The sequence below is a fragment of the Actinia tenebrosa genome, unplaced genomic scaffold (assembly GCF_029948245.1).
Source record: "Actinia tenebrosa isolate PJP-AT-01 unplaced genomic scaffold, QUT_ActTen_1.0 PGA_scaffold15__27_contigs__length_11533743, whole genome shotgun sequence".
Taxonomy (NCBI): domain Eukaryota; kingdom Metazoa; phylum Cnidaria; class Anthozoa; order Actiniaria; family Actiniidae; genus Actinia; species Actinia tenebrosa.
Window position 1 is genome coordinate 414,923 of NW_028292575.1, and position 24,904 is coordinate 439,826.

At 34.8% G+C, this 24,904-nt stretch overlaps 1 protein-coding gene across 8 annotated transcripts in view; it reads right to left on the reverse strand.

Moving 5' to 3' along the window:
* The window catches only part of LOC116288852 (3',5'-cyclic-AMP phosphodiesterase 4C), a 48,024-nt gene that overhangs the window by 20,547 nt on the left and 2,573 nt on the right, over positions 1-24,904 (reverse strand). Inside the window, exons 1-3 of one of the 8 annotated variants that reach the window (XM_031695704.2) lie at positions 8,997-9,644; positions 7,103-7,278; positions 6,587-6,696 (exon numbers count right to left, since the gene is read on the reverse strand). In XM_031695704.2, coding sequence (XP_031551564.2) covers positions 6,587-6,696; positions 7,103-7,278; positions 8,997-9,027 — 317 coding nt within the window. In that variant the 5' untranslated portion in view covers positions 9,028-9,644. Of the gene's footprint in view, positions 1-6,586; positions 6,697-7,102; positions 7,602-8,996; positions 9,645-24,904 lie in introns of those variants that run through there. The other 7 variants (XM_031695711.2, XM_031695702.2, XM_031695701.2 and 4 more) reach the window with 7 other exon arrangements.

Here is a 24,904-nt window from a genome sequence, read left to right on the forward strand (position 1 = left end):
TCTAAAAAAATATATAGAAGAATATAAAGAAATAAGATTTGTATGTGCAAAGAATTTGAAGTGTACAGAATATTCATGGCTGGCAATTAAGTACAAAACCTGTAAAAAACTTTGGAAAAATGTACGAAGTTATTATTGTGGATTTACCTCGATTAACCCTTTTCTCTTTGTTTAAGAAACGCGCAGCGGGAAACGACTTGCTTTTAGTTTTTCTCAAATTTATGATTCAACATGGTAATTTATTCAACACTGATTATAAGTTCCAGCCAATGACGACTGGCTAGACGAAAAATATTTTTCGTTTTGAAACGTTACATCTTGATATCCAATCAATTTTGTAATTTTTTTAAAAATATTTTTTATTTTGTTTCAATTTCTTTTCACTTTCAATTTTTTTAGGGAAATACATTTTAATTACAGGCCAAGAAAATTTAAAATTTGTGGACCCGACCTACTTGTTGACTGTTCTGGTTTTTAATTATTCCATTTCAAGCTTTTGGCTATTGTTCTTTATTAAAATATGCATTAAAAGATTGTCATTAATTATGGGATGGCAAAAGAAGCATCAGAAAAGCTATCCCATAATGTTTTAACTAAAAAAATATAAAATATTCAGCGTGTTGGAACAATGAAATACTAGTTTTTTAAAAAGTTTAAAATTATAAAAATCATTTTGCAATACTTAAAATTATTGTTAACATAATTACTTAGATTTTAAAAATATCTCGTTGGGGTAAGCTGGGATGGGACGCTAAACTAACGTATATTATAGTAATACAGAACACAACGCAGTAGACACAATTGTGGTCATGTAGAATCCTATCCTCGTGAAAAAATATCTCCGCTTGATTTATGCTATTTCTGGTAGTGATAAATATATATTTTCGCAGATTTGCTACAACATTTGAGGTGCAAACCGAGATAATTTAGAGAGTCTTAGATTGACTTTTTTTCTCCCCGCAAACGGCAAACGTGACCACGTTTTCATAGTTTTCCTTTATTTTACTTTACCTTTTACAAACCTTCTCACCAAGCGCAAATACTCTTTTGTTTTTCTACAACTTGGACTTTTTTGCGATTCTTTTTCAGTAATTTAAAAGAATTTTTTACTGGTCAACTGACGTTTCACGTTTGCCGTGAACGTAAATCTAAAACTCTCTAATATTAGGCTTCTTGGAGTTTTAGGACTACATTGAAAAATACACTTTGAAAAACCTGAAATCTTATTTCAATCATGATAGTTTAAAAAAATCACTGAAAATGAAAGCAATGTGTTCATTTGCTTTTAAGTTTCTCAAATATTTAGATAAATACTAATGTTGCTACTGAGTCATCAAGTCACGTACAAATTACTGGAAAATATTGAAATTGGGAGTCCTGTGGTGACAACACCAACGACGCACTTGATGTTATTTATCGCTAGGTCCAGTATTTCTCGCCTTAAAAAAAACGTTTTTTGTCGTCTGGCAATTTAGATTACGCCACAGGGATACCATACAAGTGTCGATTGAGGCTCTCCAGTTACTTCAACAAAATGCATTAAAAAGCAGGTCAGTGATAAGAGGGTTTACCAGACTCAACGTGACGTATCGAAAACATTGTTTTTGAAGTATCTAAGGTCTTTCTGGTTCGCGGAGCTGGATTTGAAATATTGCATAAACTGGTTCTTTTGAAGATGCCTGCGCAGACATTAAAATAAACAGTGGGAATACTAGATTCTGATTGGTTAGTGTTCCAAAAAAACTCGTGGCCATTTTTCGAGTCGGGCTGTGATTGGCTGAAAAATACTGCTTGCCCCGGTTGAAGTCGTTTAACTGTAAATCTTCCGTAATTACCAGGCTATCTTTGGAAATCAACCTCCATCTGACTTTCACTAAGTGAGGTTATCTTGGAGCATTTAGTGGTGCTGCAATTCTATATCCTAGTAGCCTGTCAACGAGGCCGCGCAGACATATTTCAGCTGCTAATTGAGGAAAAACGATTGTATTCCTAGACAAAAAAGGAAAGTTTGCAGTATCCATGAAATTGATATTTGCTGAAGTGGGATATACTCGCACACACTCATTATGCTAAAAAAATAAACCCTTTTAGCATAAATAAACTGCTCAATGGGGAACATGCTGGTTTTGTACATGTCCCATTATGGGAGATGAATGCTCCTAGCTAAATGGGCTTCCCATCTGGGTATATGCTGACTCAGACTCAGTATGGGAGATGGACACTCCTAATAATAGGCTCCAGATCTGGGAATATGTTGGCTTATAGATCCAGTATGGAAGATAGACACTCCTAGTTATGGGCTCCTGATCTGGGTATATGTTGGCTGAGAGCCAGTAAAGATGGATGCTCCTTGTCATGGGCTCCTGATCAGGGTATATGCTGGCTAAGACCCAGTATGGAATGGATGCTCCTTGACATGGGCTCCTGATCTGGGTATATGCTGGTTCAGACCCAGTATGGGAGATGGACACTCCTTGTCATGGGCACCTTATCTATATGCTGGCTTATAGATCCAGTGTATATGGTATATTGATGTTCCAAGTAATTGCCTACAGTATGGGATCTAGGTCTAGACGCGCACTAAAAGACTGTGCGCACTTGGCGAACTACAATATGTAATACACAAACGCCAACAATAGTTTTTATCCCGGTTTCCCCCAATACGGCTATAATGAAAATCCTTGAACTTGTTTTGTCTTGTAAGATGTTTGTCACATCAGTTCATCACGCAACGACACGGAGACTGTGTTCCCTATGTTGGCCTTCTTTCTTCTGACTCCAGTTATGATTTAACAGTTTGATAGAGGGTCACCAAAAAGCTATAATGAGAATCCTTGAAATTGTGTCGTCTTGTACAATGTTTGTCACATCTGTTCATCGCGCAACGGCATGGAAACTGCGTGCTCTAGTTTGATCTTCTTTCTTCTGACCCCAGTCACAATATAACAGTTTTATAGACGGTCACCAAACTGAATATGCTCTATACTTCTTCTTTCTATCTTACATTTTCTTTTATATGATAGGATAAGTTCGATTCGAGGCATCCAACTGAAGGGTTCTATCACCACAAAATCGTACTATTATCGTACAATTTGTCTAACGACGACAACAACTCCACAACGATGTGATAATAAGTAAAGACATCTCCCTGTTAACTTGTTACGTTGTTTTCGCTGTTCATCACCGCAAGAGTACAACAGTTGCGCAGCTCAACAGGGTCAAATCGAAAGCAATGTGTTATCCAAATAGTAGCAATCCCCTGGACTGACATCAATCATTGACGTTTGATGATACCAAATTGATGCTCACTCCTCGATTCTATCCTCGTATTAAACGTGTTTGGTTGACAAAACACAAAACGTTCTGATCCCCTGCAGCTGCAAGCTGGATCGATTTTCCCTTACGACCATAGTTCATGTCTAGGTATATTAGCTATGATACAAGACATGGTACAAGACACAAGGAAGTCGCGACAAGAGCTGTAAAGTCGTTGCAAGCATGTTGTAATGAAAAGTTTTAAACAGCTTTAACCTCACAGACTGACTCGTATCCGCGTAGTTAACATCGTAGTTAATCATCACTTTAGCTTGTCAAATATCCAAGTGACAAGATGATGAAATTAGACTTAGACGTACATAGACGTAGTCTGCGCCCAAAAGGGACGGGGAAGATGACGAAGGGCAATGAGAAAAGGCAATTCTTTTGGGTAGCTACGCAGGCTAGTTTAGACGTTTGATACAGCGCAGGGTATGTTTTGGCACACACAAACTTCGACAAGTCGTGATGAATTCGCACCTGAACCAGCACTTCAAGAGTCTCCTTCATAACTCCATTCTGCAAGCGATCCATTTCCACTTAGCTCTGTGTTTTCCGTACGACAAGGCGAGATAAAGTCATATCATTGGCAGAACCTGTCTCAATACGCTTTATCATATGGTCCCTTCTGTGAATTAACATCGCATGAACAAAATCCAACCTCCCCCTTCATTTTGACTTAACAATACTCTGAGGTAGTCTGGGAGGTAGATTATCGTATGTTTGTCTCAACTATCTTGGTGTCTCTCTGTGTATACCTATGTTTGTATGTCTGACGGCTGTCTGTGACGCCATGCCTGGCAGGCTGTGACTGACTGTCGGTGACTGACTGCCTGTCTGTGACTGACTTCCTGTCTGTAAACTGCCTGTCTGTAAACTGACTGTCTGTCCGTGACTGACTGCCTGTCTGTACTAACTGACTGTCTGTCCGTGACTGACTGCCTGTCTGTACTAACTGACTGTCTGTCTGTGACTGACTGTCTTTCTGTGACTGACTGTCTTTCTGTGACTGACTGTCTGTCGGTGACTGACTGACTGTCTGTGATCTCGTTAATGGTCCTTTTAGGTGAAGGAACTTGTTTTTGTCGCTCACTTACAAAGGCTGAGGAGACTGCACTTATGCGAGATTCGTGCAACGCAACATCCGGACCACACCAGAGTATTCATCGAGAGTTGTTATTTATGATAATATCAAAGAAATTCATTTCAATGAATCGGTATCCCGCTGCTTAAAAAGCCACTAGGAATCATCTGTCTTAATGATAGACACCGAATATCAATCATAGCAACATAGAAATAAATGTATTCACTGATTGCTATGATGATGCAAATGAGAGACAAACGTAAACAACCAAACCAATCATGTGTGGCAATGAGAGACGAACTAATCTCACTGACGTCATTCACTCGGTTAATAACAAAACCGTCGGACAGTAATGACGTATGAAACGATCACAATAAAAATAGTTAGTAATCGTTAGCAATAAATAAATAGAAAATAGATGCCTGATTTGGATTTATCGCTTCGAATAAAGAAAAAATTGTTTTTTTTACAAGAAGGAAATATATTTTTTTCTTTAAACGACAAAAGATTCCAATCTCTCCATAGCAACTCTCGTTCGCTCGTCGCCGGAACCGAAAAAATCCCAGGTTTAATAACACAAGGTTTTTACATTTATATTTGAATTTCCTAATTAGGCCATTCCCTCAATGTGGAGCATTTTAGACCGCTCAAAATATATAAAGTTTTCAAAAAAAAAACAACTAAATTAATAAATGTTTGAAATTGCACTTTTAAATGCAACCAGTGAGGTGGCTTGGCTAGTGCTGTTTTAAAGTCCTAGACACTTCGGACAAAACTGACTCTTGAATTTTGTTCAAATATTGAAAAAGGTAAGACACGCCAAATAGGTCAAAGTGGTCGGCAATTTTGGCCATCCTTAGTCTCGACCAATGGACAGACGAATCCAATAAAAATATTTGCATAGGCGTCTCTAGTCATTTAACCCTTATTAAAAGACGATACGTAGTTCTCATTAATAGATTAATTAATTAATGATATATAAATAATTTATAAACATTAGAGAGGCCAAACACGAAGCTCACAATTTTAGAACCGCGCGGATAATTGATTAGAACAGGAAGATTTTCGTGTTCCAGACTATATAAACAAGAGGGTATTTTTTGTGGATTTAGGACAAAAATGGAAAAGTATAGAAAAATATTAATTGTGGTGCTAATGGTAGTATTAAGTGGTCACGCGCAATGTGTGAGTCGGTCGTTGTCGTAGAAACTATAAAGCAACGACGGCGAATCTGAATTACTTAATAATGAGTCTACCCCAGAGCCTTGGAACTAAAAACATTAACTATCAAAACGGAAAACTATGGGGAAAAGCTTGATAAACGAACAGTATTAGTGTCGCAGGTTACAGTTATCAACGTAATTAGTTCTATTTCCTGTCATGATCAGAAAAATAAATAAAACTGAAGAAACAGTAATATGGAGTAATATGAATTCATTTTGGTTTCATGAATCAACTTGTCACTTTTTCTTCTTTTTTCTTTTTTCTTTTTTCTTTTTTCTTTTTTCTTTTTTTCTTTTTCTTTTTCTTTTTTCTTTTTTCTTTTTTCTTTTCCCCTGCTGCAAGACATGAATCAACGTCAGAAGCCAAAAACTTAGAACTGAACACTTTAGGTACCTACTTTCCTTAGAAATCTTCGTTTCAATTTGGAAATCTTTGCTTTGTCATTGAAAGGTCATTAGCAGACACATTTTTTTAGTATAACTGGTCCATTTGTGAATTAATACGAAGTATAAATAGAGGAGTATAATCATAGGGGTAAACAACTATTATTGTTAATTAACGCCTTCACAGAAATGAATAACAAACGGTAAAGCTCGAGAGGTATGAAGTACGTGAAGGTACTAATGGAGTAGCTATGAACTCGCTTATGAAGTGTTGATCTTAAGGTAAACAATTCAAACGCGAAGCAACCGAGGTATTAAAAACAGAAAACAAGAACAAGACCACATACTAACCGTACGCCAGTCACTCAGTCTATGAACTATGAAAGTCGCCCGTTCGACTTTGATTTGGTGAAATTAATAGGAATCATAAATAGTTAAAATGGGTGTTAATTATCTGATATCACTCGCCTAGAAGATCATCGTTGCCCTTTGGAGGGCAGTACTATTAGTAGTACTATAGTACTATTACACGCTCGTAGTATGTTTAGATAAAATATTAAATGTACTGTATGTAGCTTACCCCGTCGATCCTACATCCTCGCCATCATCGTTTGTGAGCGAAATTTTCAAAGGCGATCGCTGCACTTTCCTTGACCCAGTCGAACTCATCTTCTTTAAAGCTGCTAAGTTCTGCAAGTGACATGGAGGGAATAATCATAATATAAGGGCTTCAAAGAGCACCAGGTGTTATTCAAATGTAGTACAACCTTTAAACAATGTGTACATGATAACGACACTAAATCGATGGCCGCTTTTAAGACCAAAGTTCTATTTACTTTAGCAAGATATTTTCTTTGTGTTGCGACGCTATTTTAGATCATTTCACTTTTCTTGTCCTAATTCATGAGTTTTAATATCTTCCAAAACTCTTTCTCGGCCATTGTCTAGGCCACATACATTACACTAAACTAAACTTTACGACACGAATTAAAATTTAAAATTTTCAAAGAAAGTAAATTTTAGACAAAAGAATGCTCTTTAGAGTAAGCTTTGATAGGTTCAATCGGAACTAAGTGTGTATAGAATAATTGCCTACCGAATCTTGATGAGCTAGTTCGTCGAATTTCGTCCCTTCAGCGAATGTCACCGAACCTTGTCTCTTGTTTTGTTGAGGAGAAGATTTCAGGTTCGACTTGCTGGTCTTACTTGTCGATCCCGTGCATGGATGCTTGGAAGATGATGAGATTTTTCTCAGGAACGCTCCAATCACCCCTATTATTAATAAGAAGCACAAGACAAGAGAAATGTCAAAACTTTCTAGTATCAATCGTGTTGAATCAAGAACATATAGGTAGACGTCCATGAGGTGCGAATGCATGGTTTGAGATCAATAAGTTCGTTGAGTCATTCGTTTTACAACCAGCAAACCGTCTCGTGAGTAAACTTGAGTCTGATGTGACTGATTACTTTAAATTAATGATGGCCTATGGCTGGTAGAACTACTATGAGTTCAACGTCACAATACATTTGAATACATGTCAATCAATCAACATCATGTGCGCCATGTCACGATCACAGGTACTTTAGTTTTCTACTCAGACTTGATACACGCGTGATGAAAAATGAATCACCGACTATGCACTTTGCGAGAACAAAACTATTTACTTTTTTCTTTAAAAAAACATTCTCTTTTGAAGATTTTTATATAAGGATCAACTCCAAAATTATGTTAATTTGGGAGGCCTGTGTTTTTCTCTGCGGAGTACTGTCATCTTGAAGGCTGGTAAAGACCGGCTCCTTCTATCGGATTTGCGGTTTCTCGAGTCTTAAGTAATTTTGCATAAGCAAACCACAGACATATACTGAATTGCTTCGTATTCATTCGTCGATAAGCAAAGAAGATATATCTGTTTCTATTTACATGTGATACGCAATTAAAAATGACCGTTTTTAGATGGAAAAATGATGAATACAAGGAAATTGGATTTCTTTTTTTTTTTTTTTTTTGTTTTTGTTTATCGCGAAAAATAATAAATCAAAAGTCCTAAGATAATTTACGCAAAATAACAAGTATTCGGTCACTACATAAATTTGTATAAGTGAATGACTTTTAGATAATTCAAAAATGGTGTTTTTGAACAAATAGTTTCGTCTCATATATTCGTGAATAAGAAACCAAAAACTCGGCTAAATCTGAGTTGATGATAATCAAAATGCTAACGCGGAGTACAGTACTTCTGTAACTTGGTTATTTTAGCCATTCAATCTTTTGAGTGGTATACAGTCAATGTCATTAACGTTGTCCACCGAAAAAAGACATTCACGCATTTAGAAATTTAGACTAAAAGAAATATCACGTGTTTCCTCGAACGTTCTGGCATAAAACAAACGCTGAAGTACAGTTCTCCATCTTAAATCCTCAGTAAATGGTCGGGGCATTCTGGATTTTCGATTCACGAACTGAATTTTACATTTAAAGTTCAGGCTCACTTTAGTCTAAATGCGTAAATGTGTTAATGTCTTTTTTCGGTGGACAACGTTAATGACATTGATTGTATATCCTAGGCATTTATCTAAAGTTTTTTAATAGTATTTTCTCAAAAACCTTCCCACAAAATAAATAAACACAAGAGCATTCGATGTTCTCAACAACACAACAGAACGATGGGTACTCCAATCAGCTGCTTCTTCAAAGGTATTCGGATCGATCATAACAAGCTGCCGAATAAAAAAACTAGAAAATCACGATGGAAAGAGGATCGCTCATCGAAAAATACCCCAAAAATCTGCTTAGACCTACGCGAATTTTTTTTTTTTTTTCAATTACGTGGAAGAAACCGATTTTCAAGGAATATGTTCACGACACCTTAGTGATGACAACGTATGATATCGTAACGAAAAGCATTATTTTAAGCGCATAAAGATGCCACTAAGAATCTTATCGGTAACTATACATTCGAGGCGACAATTTCGAATAAAGAGTGGTTCACCTTTTTTGGTTGAAGATTTGTCGCTTGCCATCTTGTTTCTCGACAGAGGGGTAAGTATAAAATATATATGGATTGACGGTAGACCATACGTCTTGGTTCACACAGATTCACAGTATGGCTGGAATACGATCACCGAATGGTCTTCGTACGTCATAAATTTTCTCTCTGGTAAGTCAGCCAATAAGGCAACGTTCCTCCCCGGAGCGCGATGAAAGCAATCTATTTAGATGACCCGAACTAGTTTTCTAGGCTAACAGTCAGTGCTGTGTTTCATAATTACGCTGGAACCGCCAACATCCACATTTCAAATGCCCACCGACGTCAAATAATTACTTCAAATTTTCTGGTACCTAACTGTAATCGGAAGTAAGTCGGGGAAAAAAATTTTGAATACAGACAGTCACTTAAACTCAATTCTCTTGTTTCAAAATACAGATTTTTTTTTAAAAAATGAAGGTCCACTCGAGCAAATTGAATCGGGAATGTAAATTCTTGTGGTAAAATAGCCACTAAACTTCAAGATCTTCGTATATATAGATATAGACATACCTACATGGCACCTATATTTTTAAAAGAACCGGCTACTGATTCATTGCGAGATTGTGAAAAGCTTAATTATTTTCCTCCATTATTCGGCTTTCGTACTTTCTTTCTCTTTCTTTTTTTTTTTTTTTTTTTTTTTCATTTTTTTTCTTTCTTGCTTTTTTTCCTTCTGCGGAAGGGAAATTTTCATTAATTTTCATTTATTCGAAAAGTCATCAATTCTTTTGCTTCACATGCAAAGATTGACTGACCGGTATCTTCAGAATACTCAATCTCGTTACGATAACTACGTGGGTGTCTTGAATCAGTTTGCGAATTAAATCGACTGCGGACGTCTGCGCATGCTCGGTCCAGTTAGCAACAACACCAATGTTACACAAACTGTCACTTTAGAAAAGAAATCAAAACAGTAATATGCCTATTGTCATTTCGTTAGGAAACCTCATATGTTCTCCTTTTTTGAACTGTCGTTTTTAGATAATAATTATTTATGATATGAAGATCTTGGTAAACTATTATTTCACGTGCCAGCTACTTCATAAAACAACCAAAACGATTTTTTTCTCGGAGAAACTGTTTCTCTTAAGTTAATTTTTTTCTTGTGTAAATAATCAAACAAATACGGAAAATTTTCTTGTTTAAATTATTTCTAGACATAATAAACATGAGTATTCAAATTAAAATAAGAACGATGTGTTATACACGAATGCCGCGCTATAAACTCTTCTCGGTCCTGAAGATAACTGCTTATCAGTAGTAATTGTCGGTGTTGCATCATTCTCATTGGTATCAATCAAGTATTATTACCGTGATATTAGCATTATTATAATTAACTTCTATTAATAAACCATTCAAACTATTTTTAGTAAGAAAACTGTTATTAATAATAATACTAATATTACTATGATTTTCCCCCGTTATTATTAATTATAATATTATTATCCTACTCGATATCAGCATTATTTATTTTCATAAAAATATTTTTTGCCGTAAATTTAAATTTTATCGCTTTCTGATTGGTCGAGAGCCGTGGAAAATAAGAGGACATACCAAAAAAATTACGTCAACAAATTACAAATCCCTCACACACGCAGCGTATCGTGGTAAATAAGGGGATATTCCACGCAAAACCATCGAAAATTTGTTAAATTTCTAATTATTGTTATTATCAGTATAATAATAATAATAACAATAATAATAGTAATAATAATAATATATTTATCAAACAATATGTATCAAATTCTATTCTTCAAAATAACAATGATAATAATAATAATAATAATAATAATAATACTTTATCCACTAGTTGCACAAAGCGCTTGACATAAGCAAATAAAAAGGCTAACATAAAGTGTAATACTAATATCAAAACAATAACAATATAACAGTGAAATTGTTAAAAATAAGATTACAAAATTTTCATAGAGAGACAAAAAGATAACGAAAAAATTGGGGTCAAGAAATGATCATGGTTCAAATGAATACTATGCAAAAATACTATGATATAATATACATATGAGTATATGAATCAATAAACTTATATATAATCTAAATCTCACATCTATAGAATATATATATCTCCTAAGAGTTTGAAACTCGTTCCAGTAAAAATATTAATATTGGGCGGATGAAATCAAAGTATCATATTATTACAGTGATATTATCATAATTAATTGTTATTATTAAGCTTATGAAATTAACATTCAATGTTTAAATACAACCGGTCCCAATACAGGCCACATGTCATTTCCGCTTGAGTATTATTACTTTGTTTATTGCACTTGAGAAAACACATGAATATGGATACAACTAGATTATTATTCTGAAGAGAATGAAAAGTAGTTGGTAGGGAAAACATTGCCACCACGATAAATCAGGTCTAATTGCTAGCTTCGAAATTCATAATCTGCTAAGCCGCTCTTACAATACATACGCTCTACGAGGGAACCGACTAACACGACGCGGATACGTCTTATATTAGAAGAATTACTGGATATTAGAAAAGCAATATCCTTGTCTGATAGGCCTAAAATGTTTGTGTAAATACTAAATGAGCTAGCCGCGTACTCCTTTGGGCTGTATATCGACTGTGGGTCAACTCATAAACAGTCTGTCATGCTATTGTTAAATTAGGTTATAATACCAAGGGGGGTTGGGGTGGGACTAATTTGGTAATGGATTATCCAAACAAGTTTTGAGGCCGCCATATGGGATATAAATATTTATAAAAGACCTTATTCATGGTGTAACAATGTTTTCCCAATTCTATAAACCTCCAGAGGATTGTTTTTACTCTTCGAAATATTCATGAGTATCCCAAAGGATAACGAAAGGAATAACGATGATATCCCGACGAGTTTCAAAACAATAGCTTTTCATTCCCCCAGAGGTTGTCACACCACGAATAAGGTCTATATATCGTGAATGAATGGAACTTGAAACGAAAATAGAAAAAAAATTAAAAGTATATTTTTTGTAGTAGTCTTTTTTTCCTTTCTTTCCTGGCTGTTCTTCTTTTTTCTTTTCTTCTTTTTACGTGTTTTAGTTTCTTTTCTACATTCATTTCTCTTTCTTTTTCTTTTTTTCTTTTTCTTTTTCGCCTATTTTAGTTCTTATTTTGATTGAGTTTTTTGGCTATTACTTCCAAACACTTGATCAAGTAAATACACGCACACATTTTTTTCATAAGCTGCAGTAATTGTATTTTAATATCTGGTTACTGATCTGTCCCGAGTTGAATCGACACTGTTCAAAGCTGCTCGAAAGATTATGTCAACAGGAAAACAAAGATTAAACGAGCAAAATGCTGACTTTACAACCAAATTCCCAGCCATGACGAGGCTAAAGATTATTTTAAATCTACAACAGTTTTATCTTCAAGAATTGTTTCATTCTTAGTATAAGAAGGAAATCGGGGTTAATTTCATCTAATTGGTTTACGGGATGCTAGATATTATATTAATTAAGGTTTCTGAGTGGCCTTAAACACAACATACTCATAGTCCAATCAAAGAAAAAACACACGCCAAAACAAGACAAGATGGAGATATTGAAATGCATTCTGATTGGTCGCAAAGTTTTCGTGCATTTTGATTGGTCGAAAAAACTTTGTGCATTCTTATTACTTGAAATACTTCGTGAATTGCAAAAAAAAGTTTTTTTTAAATAATTTTGAAAAACCAGGGAAAATCATAGAACAGCAGTTCTGCTCTTGGGCGCACAGTCCAAGAGCATCTGGGACATATAATACTGACGACTGCGTTGTGTTTATATACTTAGTGAGTTTGTTGAATAGAAACGAAACCACCTATAACCTTTTCTAGCTTGATAAATAAGGTGCAGCTGGCTAGCTTTCGTGAGGTAGAAGATGAGAGGTTTCTCCTCACGCAGGACCAGAATGCATCATGTTCGCTTTCCTTCAAATTTTTATCGAAGCCTGAAATAACCTCCTCCAGGCTGATCTGCGTCAAGGCATGCAACTCACAGATCGAACCCTATAACAACCTCTGGGGCTGATCTACGTCAGGGAATGCCAACTCAAATATTGATTAACCCTGAAACAACCTCTAGGCTGATCTGCGTCAAAGCATGCAACTCACGGATCGAACCCTAAAACAACCTATAGGCTGATCTAAGTCAAGGCACGGTAAACTCAAAGATCGGCTGGAATTTAACTCGTTAGTTTTTGCGGAAGGAATCGAAAAACGGAGAATGCTCCTGAATCAACCAGCTTACATTCAGTTAGATCTCATCTAAATATAAATACCGAAACGCCATGAAGAGCTTTAGCTAAATCGGATTACGAATTTAACTTGATTGTGAGATAATTGAGATTTTTGAGATAATTGGTGAGCGGAAAAAAATATCAAAGAAAAACAGCTTAATGAAAACATTTTGACATATCTATAGCGTAAACTTTCTCAAGTTCAATGGGTAATTAGTAAAGATTTTATTTCACAAGTCGTCTGTCCTGTTTTCGTTAACTGCGCAGTGGCCCAAAAGAGATGGTGAAAGAGGGATTGGAGGGAAGGGGGGAGGGAATGGGGTGTGGGAAAAGGAGGGAAATGAGGACCTGCATCCCTTTGTGAAAAATTAAAATTTTAAACACTGCTTGACCTCCTTTCCCTCCTCTCCCCATTCCCCACAACCCCATCCCATCTCTTGGGCCGCTATACAGGCTAAATTGACGAACAAAGGGTAATCTATTTTCAATATTTAGTCTATGTTTTAAAAATTGAAAACAAACTGTAATAAAAACCACCTGCCCTGACCCTACTAAGTCGATCAGTCTGTCTCTTAAGTAGTGACTCAAGAGTACACTTTAATTAAGTAAAAGGGCTGATAAGGCGTAAGGAGTTCAACGAGTCTAATCACGCTGATGATAGTACTCCAGACCGGAACGTCTGTATAAACAATGCCACGTGGTGGATAACATCAACGAAAACATTGCTGTGAATTCGACCTCAAAAAAGAATATATCTGTTTTGGGGTTGAATCGCTACCAATTAAGCTTCTCTTAACGCTAAGTCAACGGAAGGCTTCAATATTTTGATTACGAAGTTGTGATGTTAAAAATTTAGTAATTTGCGCGTCATGCCCTTGAGGTTAATATCCTTTATATTGGTGGGGAAAAAACACGAAAACCATCTCCTTCATTCTCAGTATTTGTTTATTTTTTATCTTTTTTTTTTCGTTTTTATAGCCCAACAAGTCTGCATACGCATGCACATTGAACTTGAGAAGAGGTGATTCGAAAACTTTTATGACAAACGTCACTTACGTCAAGATGCACTTTAGAACCACTTGTCAAAGCCGTAAGATTATAAGCATCGAAGTAAAGGCGGCAGATCAAAAGACTAGCCAATTACCTTGTCAATTATTGAAACCATTAATATTCAGCATTACTGCACGCGTTCTGGTCTCGAAGTCAAGTAAAAGGGGCTGGGATGACATACAGGGTTATCAGAACACGAAAGCTATCAAATTTCGAAAATTGGTTTTCGGGGGAAGATTTTGAAATTCGTCTGGATTCTGTGTGAATTTTCGCGTTTAATAGGAAACATCGTGCAGTGCCTAAGTGCACAGGTGAGTGTTACTTCATCGCCTTGTCGAGAGGAATTTCACGAGCTCACGTAATGTGCACATGCAACATTAGACTGCAGAATAACTGGTAATTGATAAGCGGGTCACACTAACAGATATTCTTTGACTAGCAAGAGTGCTGCTTACGTCATTTGTGACATTGGTGCGTTTGTTTGGAGCCAGAAATGTAGACTGATAAAAAATATCTATCACAATTTGACAGAGTTGTGGCTCAGCTAAGTGGGGCAACTAAAATCGCACTAGAATAGTTCATGGTAAAGCGACGGAAATCCCGCAGTCGTAAATAGTATATATCACGTGTGTGTTGACCCACAGGTAGCCCAAGCAATGCATCTGTGCTGCTATGCTGCAAAAATCGTAAAATTTGAAAATTAAAAAATTGAAGTTAATTTGTACTCATTTTGTCCTTAATGCTTTTCAACTTCTTCTTGGGTAGTTTTTAGCTGTCTTTAGCCGTTTTTCTCATTTCTTCTCCTCCCCTACCTAGGTAAAAACACTACATAAGGGAATGACACGTGGTATCAAATGAGAAACCTATTAAGTAAAATTCTTTGTATATTTCACAACATTGAAAAAAACCTTTACCGACTGCTGCTAAGTAGTGTCATTGATCCCTGATTGCCAAATACTCGAGAAAGTAGACCTCAACTGATACTATAACCATTCATTAAAAGAAATAACTTAAGTTTCAATCGATATCAAGAGGTTGTTGAGTGTCGGGTATTTGGGTTTACGAAACCTGAGTAGGCGAATTAGTAGAGGTATTTTACTGATTATTCTTTTATCAAAAAATAATAATATGAATAATTTAAAGAAAAATGGTTACTTTGGAACACACTGAACAAAAAGGACTAACTCATTCATGTTAATTAACTTTTTCGTCTAGAAAAACCAAATCTTCATCTGCGCATCATCGCACAATCAAGGTCACTCCATTTTAGTATCACATTTTAAACACGCAACACTCAACTCGCATGCTCATTGGCCAGCCAATGAACTACACATATTTTATTGCAGTGCGCACCTGGATACACTCGTTTTTTAATCTTTAAGGCTAAAATGCACAATGACACTTACTAACCTCCAAAAACTTCCGCTCTTAATGGTAATACCACTGTACGTATTGATCGCGTATGCATACGAGCTTGGATTTTCGCTGCCGTCATTCAAAAATACCATCAGCTAGAACCTTTTGTATTCTTGACTGGCGACAGTGAAAAACACACAGACCCTTACAGTAATGACGTGTTACACTTAAACTACCACAATCCTTTTCAAAATCTCATTTCATATTCAAATGTTAAATCTTCTTTGAGAATACCAAGACGATAGTGAAAATAAGCAAAGTGTAGGTAGTGTAGGTATCAAACTTCATCATGATTCTGGTTTACTTCACAACAAGCTTTTGAAATGTTGGAGTTATCGAAAACCGCAGTAGTGAAGGAAGCCAAAAAAAACTAATAAATAGAAAAGCTTAAAAACTCACAGCTGTAGTGACACGTAATTAAGGATAAAAACACTTGACAGTACATTAGTCCTACCACTTCTTCTTATTCCATCTTATTATTCGCGGCTTCTATTTACAAGGGCTGTAAAATTATGTCGTTTTTCATCTCCTGGACCACTTTTGAGGTGGTGTTAAATACTAACACATTATTCGAATATCATATATAGAGGATATTACATAGGCGCGCGGAGATACGAAATTTATCTTCGAGTGTTGAAAAGATCTCTCACAAGTGAGCGCAGCGAACGAGTGAGAGATTTTCAACACGAGAAGATAAATTTCGTATCTCCAAGCGCCCATGTAATATTCTGTTTATTATATAATTATCAATGGAGTATGTTTTGGCTTTTTCAGGCAATTATTTCCGTGTATTTTTGAATAGTCATCGCAATGGTGTTATCTTCACACGTGAAAATAACATGTTATTTTCACGTGTGAAGATATCAATTTTTCGAAATAGAGAAAAATAGATATTTCATTGGTAATTATATAATAAATAGAGGATATTACATGGGCGCGCGGAGATACGAATTTTATCTTCGAGTGAGTTCAATTGATATCTCACGAGTGAGCGCAGCGAACGAGTGAGATATCTAAATTGAACACGAGAAGATAAAATTCGTATCTCGAAGCGGCCATGTGATGTTCTGTTTATTATATAGATATCGATGAAACTTAAATAAAACAAAAGCTCAAAAATTCTTTATTAAAATACGTTACTATGTCAACAGCAATATCTTCACGTGTGAAAGATATGGTATCTTTCACTGGTGAAAGATATCAAGTTTTCGACACTAGAGAAAACCGGTATTTCATCGATATCTATATAATAAATATTAATATCTTTCTTTTATTAAAACCACATGATAATTTTTCTCAAAAAATGGCTAAATCATAATTCTGTCAATTTCGTAGTTTTTTAGTCTTTATTATCTTTATTTATCTAATCTTTCGCTTTTTATTTTTTATTTATGATGTGGTTTAAAAATTGTCGAAAGCAATTGCCTTGATGACGTAAACTAAATCAATTCAATTCATGCCACCGGTGTTTTGACAAAATGCCAGTTACCGCTTAACAAAACGATTGCTTTTCCTGTTTTCTAAATGTATCAATATGGCCCTTTATCGCACGGCGGCCATGTATATTCTCATGAGAATAAAAACCTTTGATTCACCAGCATAAATTAATTCTCAAGCGCTTGAATTTGAGGCTACGCGTGGTGGAATCTATTGTTCAATCAAACATGGCTGCCGCGTGAATAAGGTCCGTTTGTCTTTTTCAGTAATCGAGCAAGCGTTTTTGAATTAAATTTCGCTCCATTCAGCAGGTGCGAAGTTGAGGAACAAACTGGGTTGAAATTGCATGGCCTGAAGCGAAGAACGTTTTTCGCCGCAGGCCACAAGAAACGCAGGCTCTTGATACGCGACTGGGATTGTTTTAGACTAACGAATCAGACGCTATCTTGGAATTATGTTACCTAAAGTCACACAATGCACTGCAATGCCAACTCGACCCAGTCTCTTACCCTACTTCGGAACGCCTAATATTATTATTACATTATATTGGAACCGAAAGAATGCTCTAAGTCCGTATGCAAATAAACCAGAAACGTCTTCTTCGTACTAGTGTAAAATCATGCAAATTTGAATTTCGAACTTAATGGCAAATAAAGCGTTAGAAAATTCCAAAACTTAAAGTCAGTTTTTAAAAAGTTAACAGCCAATCATTTTTTTATGTTACGGGGAAAAGCCATTTTTAATGGAAACCCCTATTGGATTCCTGGAAAAAGTACAAAGAATGAAAAACAGGAATCTGATTTGCCCACTTTAAGATTCTAAAAAAAGCTATTTGATTGGCCAAATAAATGGCTTTTATCTTACTATTAGCATCACACGGTCGGTGGGACGTGGGAACAGCCGCCAAAAGCTTGAGTTAAGAATATCTTATCGCTAAAAAGATCTCAGAATAAGACTGCAGAATAAAAACTTACTTTATCAGATAGTTAACAAGGAGTAGGATTACTGACATCCAATGAATATTTTTTCTCATTTAATAAAAAATATTGATTGAAGTGGAAATGATCTGATGAGCAAAGGAGCCGAGATAACCGGCAGACATAACGAAGTGTAAACACCTTGAATGAATTGAACAGTCCATTTGAATTGATTTCGATTTTCTAGAGTCGTTTTTTTCCAACAAGCTATATCGAAATTAAAAAGCGATTCCTTATCAAAGATAATCAAAACTAGATCGTTTATCAATATTTTGTAGGCTGTGTTTTTTAGCCATACCAATCTGTCTGCCCGGTCTCTCCATCTTTCTGCCTTCAGGCTATGGTTTTTAACTCTTGAATAAGCGAAGCATTATCTTAGCATTATCGTAACAGGTTTAATATATTCGTAATACATCAGTAATAAACTCACACAGCTAGTGAAAAATTTTTTCCCCAATTGATCGAAATCGATTGCAGAATACCAGTTGTTGGTTGAGAGCATATGTGCGGATGATAACAATGATAACCACAATGACAACATAGAGGTGATGAAAAATCTATTTATACTGAAAGGACTGGAAGTCAAGGAACTGGGGAAGAGCAAAATTAATTTATATTGTTTGACCTATACCTTTTTTTAATTTTTAATTTTATTATTATTATTATATTTTTTTTCGAATTTCATAAATATAAGACTTATATAATTAGATAAAAAGTAAAGAAAAGTAGAGAAAGGAAGGAAAGAAAAGATACGTTATTTAATAAAAAAATAGAAAAGAAAAAAAAATGGTGTAGTAAAGTAGGTATAAGGTATGTTATGCTTAACTTTTTATTTCTGCTTCCTTTTGATATTAAATATATATTTACCCTTTTGGTCGTAATTAGCACTAAAAGCAACTCTTGAAGAATAAAAATAAATAATAAAGAAAGAAAAAAATTCCACAGTGATATTGAGTCGGAATAGAAGATATGAATAGACTCGACGCAAGCACAGATCATTTCATAATGACAAATATATAGATTTATCATTTAAATATCTAGAATTCTCTATGATTCATTGTCAACAGAATTGAGGCTATTATACGTTGAAGCGGAAGTTTGGGCCGCATTGGCAATAAAAACATGCTTTAACTGATTCCCTTTATTGCTGGTTATTTGCGGCAGATGTTAACTGAAAATTACCATTTTAAAATCCGTCTTAGAAATTTTCTTCTATGAAAAGCAAAATTTGAAAGTTTCAGCTTCCTAAAAGTTTGCATCGTATTTGTTTTTGGGAGTATCGAAAAATGAATACAAAAAGTTACTTTTTATCCAGTTTTTAGTTACGTTTTTCGTTGAGGATAATCTTGGATCGTATAGATTGAGCCTAGTAGTATTTATTTCGGTAATAAATGTTCTCAAGATTTTCTGGATTTATAGATAAACTCAAAGCGAAACGAATACAGCAATAACATCAATGAACTGTAGGTAAACAAGCATGGAATCAATTCATGGAAATTCAATGTTAGAATCCATAGCTCAACATGAACACCGTTTTGCATCAACGTTTTTTTCAAAGCATTGTTAAAATGAAAAGTTTGTCAGGTTTGAATTTAGATTCTCAATAGTATTCCTACCTTGAAGAACCAAAATGACAATGTCTCTCTTGGCTCGGCTTTCACAGCTGTCTCTCGGAAATATTATGGAAAATCGAGGAAAGGCAATTATTCATAAAACATAGGCTTTAAATTAATGCTTTGGTGTTGGACGTCATTCTACTGCATGACAAATAGGTGTCCGCAGATAAAACTTTTGTTAAAGCCTTATACTAGTTCTAAAGGTTCTACCTGATTATATTCGTTGAGAATTACTTTCCTCGTGGTGTCAATGAACAAGACACATTCAAATTCAAGAACATTCGGTCGACTCATATAGATGTAATCCAATTTTTCAGTCAGCCATTGTAATTACAGCGATTTTTCTACTCTTAAAGATTCTTTTTGTTTTTGCGAAAACTAGGTTGTTCATTGGATATAGTAATTGTAAGTGTCATACTGTATTATCATTAATAACGAAAATACCAACATTTTTACATTTTGTTGAATTATAGATATTCTTTGGAAAATATCGAGTAAGATCGAACCATCCTTAATGTTACTTTTTCGCGTCAGTCGGTTAAATGGAAAAATGAATTTTAAACATCATTAATCCCCAGAAAACCGCAGAAAAGCTCTCTTATCTTCACCAATACAAAAAGCATGCAAGCACTAATCAAATTGTTTTGAAACGATTTTAAAATCCGCGGGATGTCACTTTAAAATTACGATAGAATTAGAACATATTTTTTTAAGCCGGGAAACATTTGTTGAAAATACGTGGGGGGAAAGAGATCAGAGAAGAGAAATTTTGTCACGGTGCTTAGAACAACACTTGAATTGGAATTCCTTGAAATTGATGTTTCGTGTGCTAAAACGAAGTGAGGGCAAAATGAGTTTTGAAATGCCATAATATTAACCTACCTATTTTAGATTTGCTGCTTTTTCGGAGCGTTTAAATTGACAGGAAAACCTTGTACTTTGAAGCCCACAGTAGTACACTCTTCGCTTTAAGATATTTTAGCAGAAGATTAATATGGCATGTGAAAAGTTCTCTGTCGTGCGATGACTGAAGAATGAGCATGCAAATAGGGTACTGGCAAGGTAGGTAAGCTTTACCTGTGAAAATCATCCTATTCACCACACTCATCTAATGACTTTACGTGTTGCACGAAAATTGTCTCATTCACCACACACATCTAATGACTTTACGTTTTGCATGAATTACTTTAATTTTCAATTAAATACAGCTACGCTCCAAAACCTTACACTCTTTTACCGCTGCAGCCACTCAATCAATAATAAAAAAATGTACCTTATCATACGAAATGTTTATTCCCCAAAAAAAATTCTCGTATACATTTTCAATTAATACGGTGTTATCTGAAATTTAAAGTACTTTTAAATTGCATAATATTCCAGTGTGAAAATTCTTCCTTGGACTTAAAACTATATCATTTTGATATTTACATAGTCTTTTATCTAATATAAAGAAACAAAGTTATCAAGATAAAAAAGGTTTTGTTCAAGTGTCTGTAATGGAAAAATCTAGATATCCAAAGCCGGAATTGCCAAACATTTAAATTTTTCAAGCCTAAAGAACAAAACCATTTTATATTGTGAATCCTTACTTTAAAATGATAATTCTCCTTTTTGGGTATTTATTTTAAAAGACTGATAGTTTGAAAACGAATAAATTCTCTTTTTAACCTTGTCTCCAGTGATCGCACTTAATTCGTAAACATACTCTTCCTAGAAGCACTTGTCTTGCCTCTTAACCGAGGGCTTTCTTTTTTATACTTGACAAGCGATTCAAATATTGAAAATTTCAACTTCGAACTGTCAGTTAAATAGAATATGAAGAATCAAGTTCAGTATCAACACATTACCTACTAGGAATAGTATATTACTAGCTGTATAACAAGTGTTTAACTAGATTAGTATGGTAACCAGCTACATAAAACTATATGTGTACATGGTAAATCGAAGTCTAATGGGTTTTACAAACAACGACCGAGTATCGCATCGTACTATTGCTTCAAGGCACGGAAGCTGAGAGTTTAAAAAAATGTAAATATTAGATAGTTACGACCGCAGTCACTCTTTTTTTTTTTTTTTTTTTTTTGCTTCCTCTCTCCACGAGGAAGGAAAGTCGGTTTTTTAAAAAACCAATGTTGGTTTTTAAATCTCTATTTATTCCCATATTTCTCTTGAAGGTCATGAACGCTCCTTCTCCTCACGCACACCAACGCCGCGCAGACAATCAACTTTTACAACTATTCTTAGTTATGCTGTAGAATGTCTGCAATGTTATTTTGAAGTATGCGAATTATGAGTTTTTCTCACCATGTTTTCAAACAACGTAATTAAGCACAAAGCTAAAATAGCAATCATGGCAAATGAACTTCTTCTAGTCTTTCTTTAATAAAGAGCGCGTTATTTTATCGTTTGTATGTATTTTCCCGCTCAAATTGCGGCGAATAATGTTGTATGAGTTGTTTATTCAAGCTAAACTACACCTGTCAAGACGTTGTCTTTCCAGTGCTTGATCCAGGAATGGTTTCGTGTGTTCCATTGAACACCCCTTATGAGATATGGTGAAGCCAATAATGTTCTATATGCTCAGTGCAATGAAAATTGGACCCCCCCTTTTGTTTAGCCAATAGTACCAGCTTTACTTGCGTTGCGGCCATTTTGGAACCCCCTTTTTAAAATCCTGGATCCGCTAATGCATACAAAATTGAAATTGAGTACTTTTATTATAAATGAAGATACGATGTTAACAGTTTTTGCAAATTGAAGAACCAAGCTATTTCTGATTCAGTTGCTTGGTATATTGAAATATTCAGTGCACTTAAAGAACTCGATGACCAATTAAGATAACCAATTCATAGTTCCGACTCTCCTTAGTTACCGTTGCTATGTCCCATAAGGCTTAACGAATTAGCTAGAATATCTCAGAATTTAAAACTCTGATCGCGGAAAAACGATTACAAATTGTTTACTGTCCTGTGATAATATAATAATATTGCCTAGTTTTCCTATTTGCCATTCTTTAGTCATTTCTTAAATATCTTTTACAGCTTACTTTTTAATTTTAAATTTCTTAACTTTTACCTTACTGAATTCCTGGTTGAGACGAAAACCTTTATATTCTCTACTTTCACATCCCCATTATGCCTTGCGTTTTTTGGGGGTAACCAATCAAAAAACTGTCCCAAATTTAAAGGTTTCTTAATTGAATTTATACTGTACCTGCTTTTATCTGTACAATACTGATTAACAGTTTATTCCAAGTTATTTTTGCGCGTACAGATCATCAAGAGTTTTGGTCTTACATAAAATGTATTGACTTACGAAAAATGTTTTAAAATGTACCTTAAACGTCTTCAAACTTCTATCTTTTTTCGTTTTTTACTTCTTCATTTTATTTTTGGATACCAAACAAGGTATTGTCAACATTGTCTGATCAGCCTTCAGCAAAATAAGTGGGTTTTTAACCTCTTGGTTACCCCCCAAAGACGCAAAGTATTATGGGGATGTGAAAGTTGAGAATTAACTAATAACCTAATCTAGCGTGCTTTGCCATTACCAATGGACCCCAAGAGCAGTGACGTCACGCTACAAAACAAGCCGCCAACAGTTACCCTGCTCAAAACACATCAATTTCTGCAAAAAATATCTCTAGTACGAACGGCGGTCGGTTTTTAGTTTAAAAACATAACAGGCAATACCTGTTTTATATCTCTACAGTTTGTGTCTTTCTATTATCATCATTCCAACGACAAAACATATATCTCGTTACGATTTATCTGTGTTTTGGTTGGTGTTTCTATAGCGATGTCCTGACCATAATTTCTCATGCTCCTAAACAAGTCGTTTGTATATACAAGTAAAATTTCGTTAAGATTCGCAGTTTGCCCAATATGTGCTGTCTGGCTAAAATACGTACAGAAACTTTGCATATTTATTCATCCAAGCGGGCTGCGACTGATAGAAGTTCAAAGTTGTATCAGTAGACGAATTCACATCAAAAACCAAAATGGCTAAGCTTTATAAAACTGTTTTGTAACAAAATATCATTTTATTTTTTTCTCAAATTAAGAAAAAAATTATATTAAACAAAAATAAATCTAAGCTAACCCTAATAACTATTATTATGCCAAATAGGCTTTTGCGAATTTCCTGAAATTCAAGAATTTAAGATTAAAAGTAGATTATAATCACTGCCTACTTACTAGCATATTTTCCAGGGCAAAAACTATTTGCATTTACCAAATTTTGCAGCGGCGTTTTTTTTGTTTTTTGTTTTTATTTAATTATTCTTATTACATTTTCATTATTACATTTTCTACTATAAGAACATTTATATATTAAAACACCATTATTTATAAAATTGCTCTAAGGCCTTGTTTTTTATAACAACATATTTTTCTACTTCACATTTCCTTTGCAGCGGCGTATTTTGGTAATGCATTCTATCACATTAACTAGACATACTAAACTATTTGCCAATAGCCGGAATTAAGTCTAGTGTAGAAACAAATACACATGCTTACATAGATAAGATCTTTTTGAATGACTCACAAGCCTATCAAACAAAAGAATCATTTTCAATGCTCTTAGAAAAATCGGCACCAAGGAAGTATCTAATAAGCAAAATAACTAGATTGTTCAATAAATAGATAAGATTAGAAAAAAAACATATGTAATAAATAGTGCTTTTTGTGATTTGGGGGATATGATCACGTGGTATCTATCTGTCGTTAATCTGGTTGTTCGCCGCCGGTTTCTTTCTCAACGGTAAGTTGCGGTTTTAATGTATTATGATGGCGCCTTCTTATCTTATCTTGAAATTTCCCATCCTTAAAAATGCAATTTTTGTACTCACCCATGATTCATGTGAAAAGGCAAAAAAGAAAAGAAACGAAAAAAAAAGAAAAGAAAAACTAAAATAATAAATAAATAAAAAGGAAGTTAACAATATAAGAGCTGAAGAGGATTGGGTCATTCTAGTAAATTTAAAAGTACATAAGATTTACTAAATAAATGTACGACTAGTATAAACGCAGTCTCAAAAGCATGCGCAGTGGACGCCAAAGTAATATTACAAAACCTACCAGATCTAATAGAAGACGGATTCTTATAAACCTCTACATGATTTGTGCAACTTCTTTAAAAACAGCG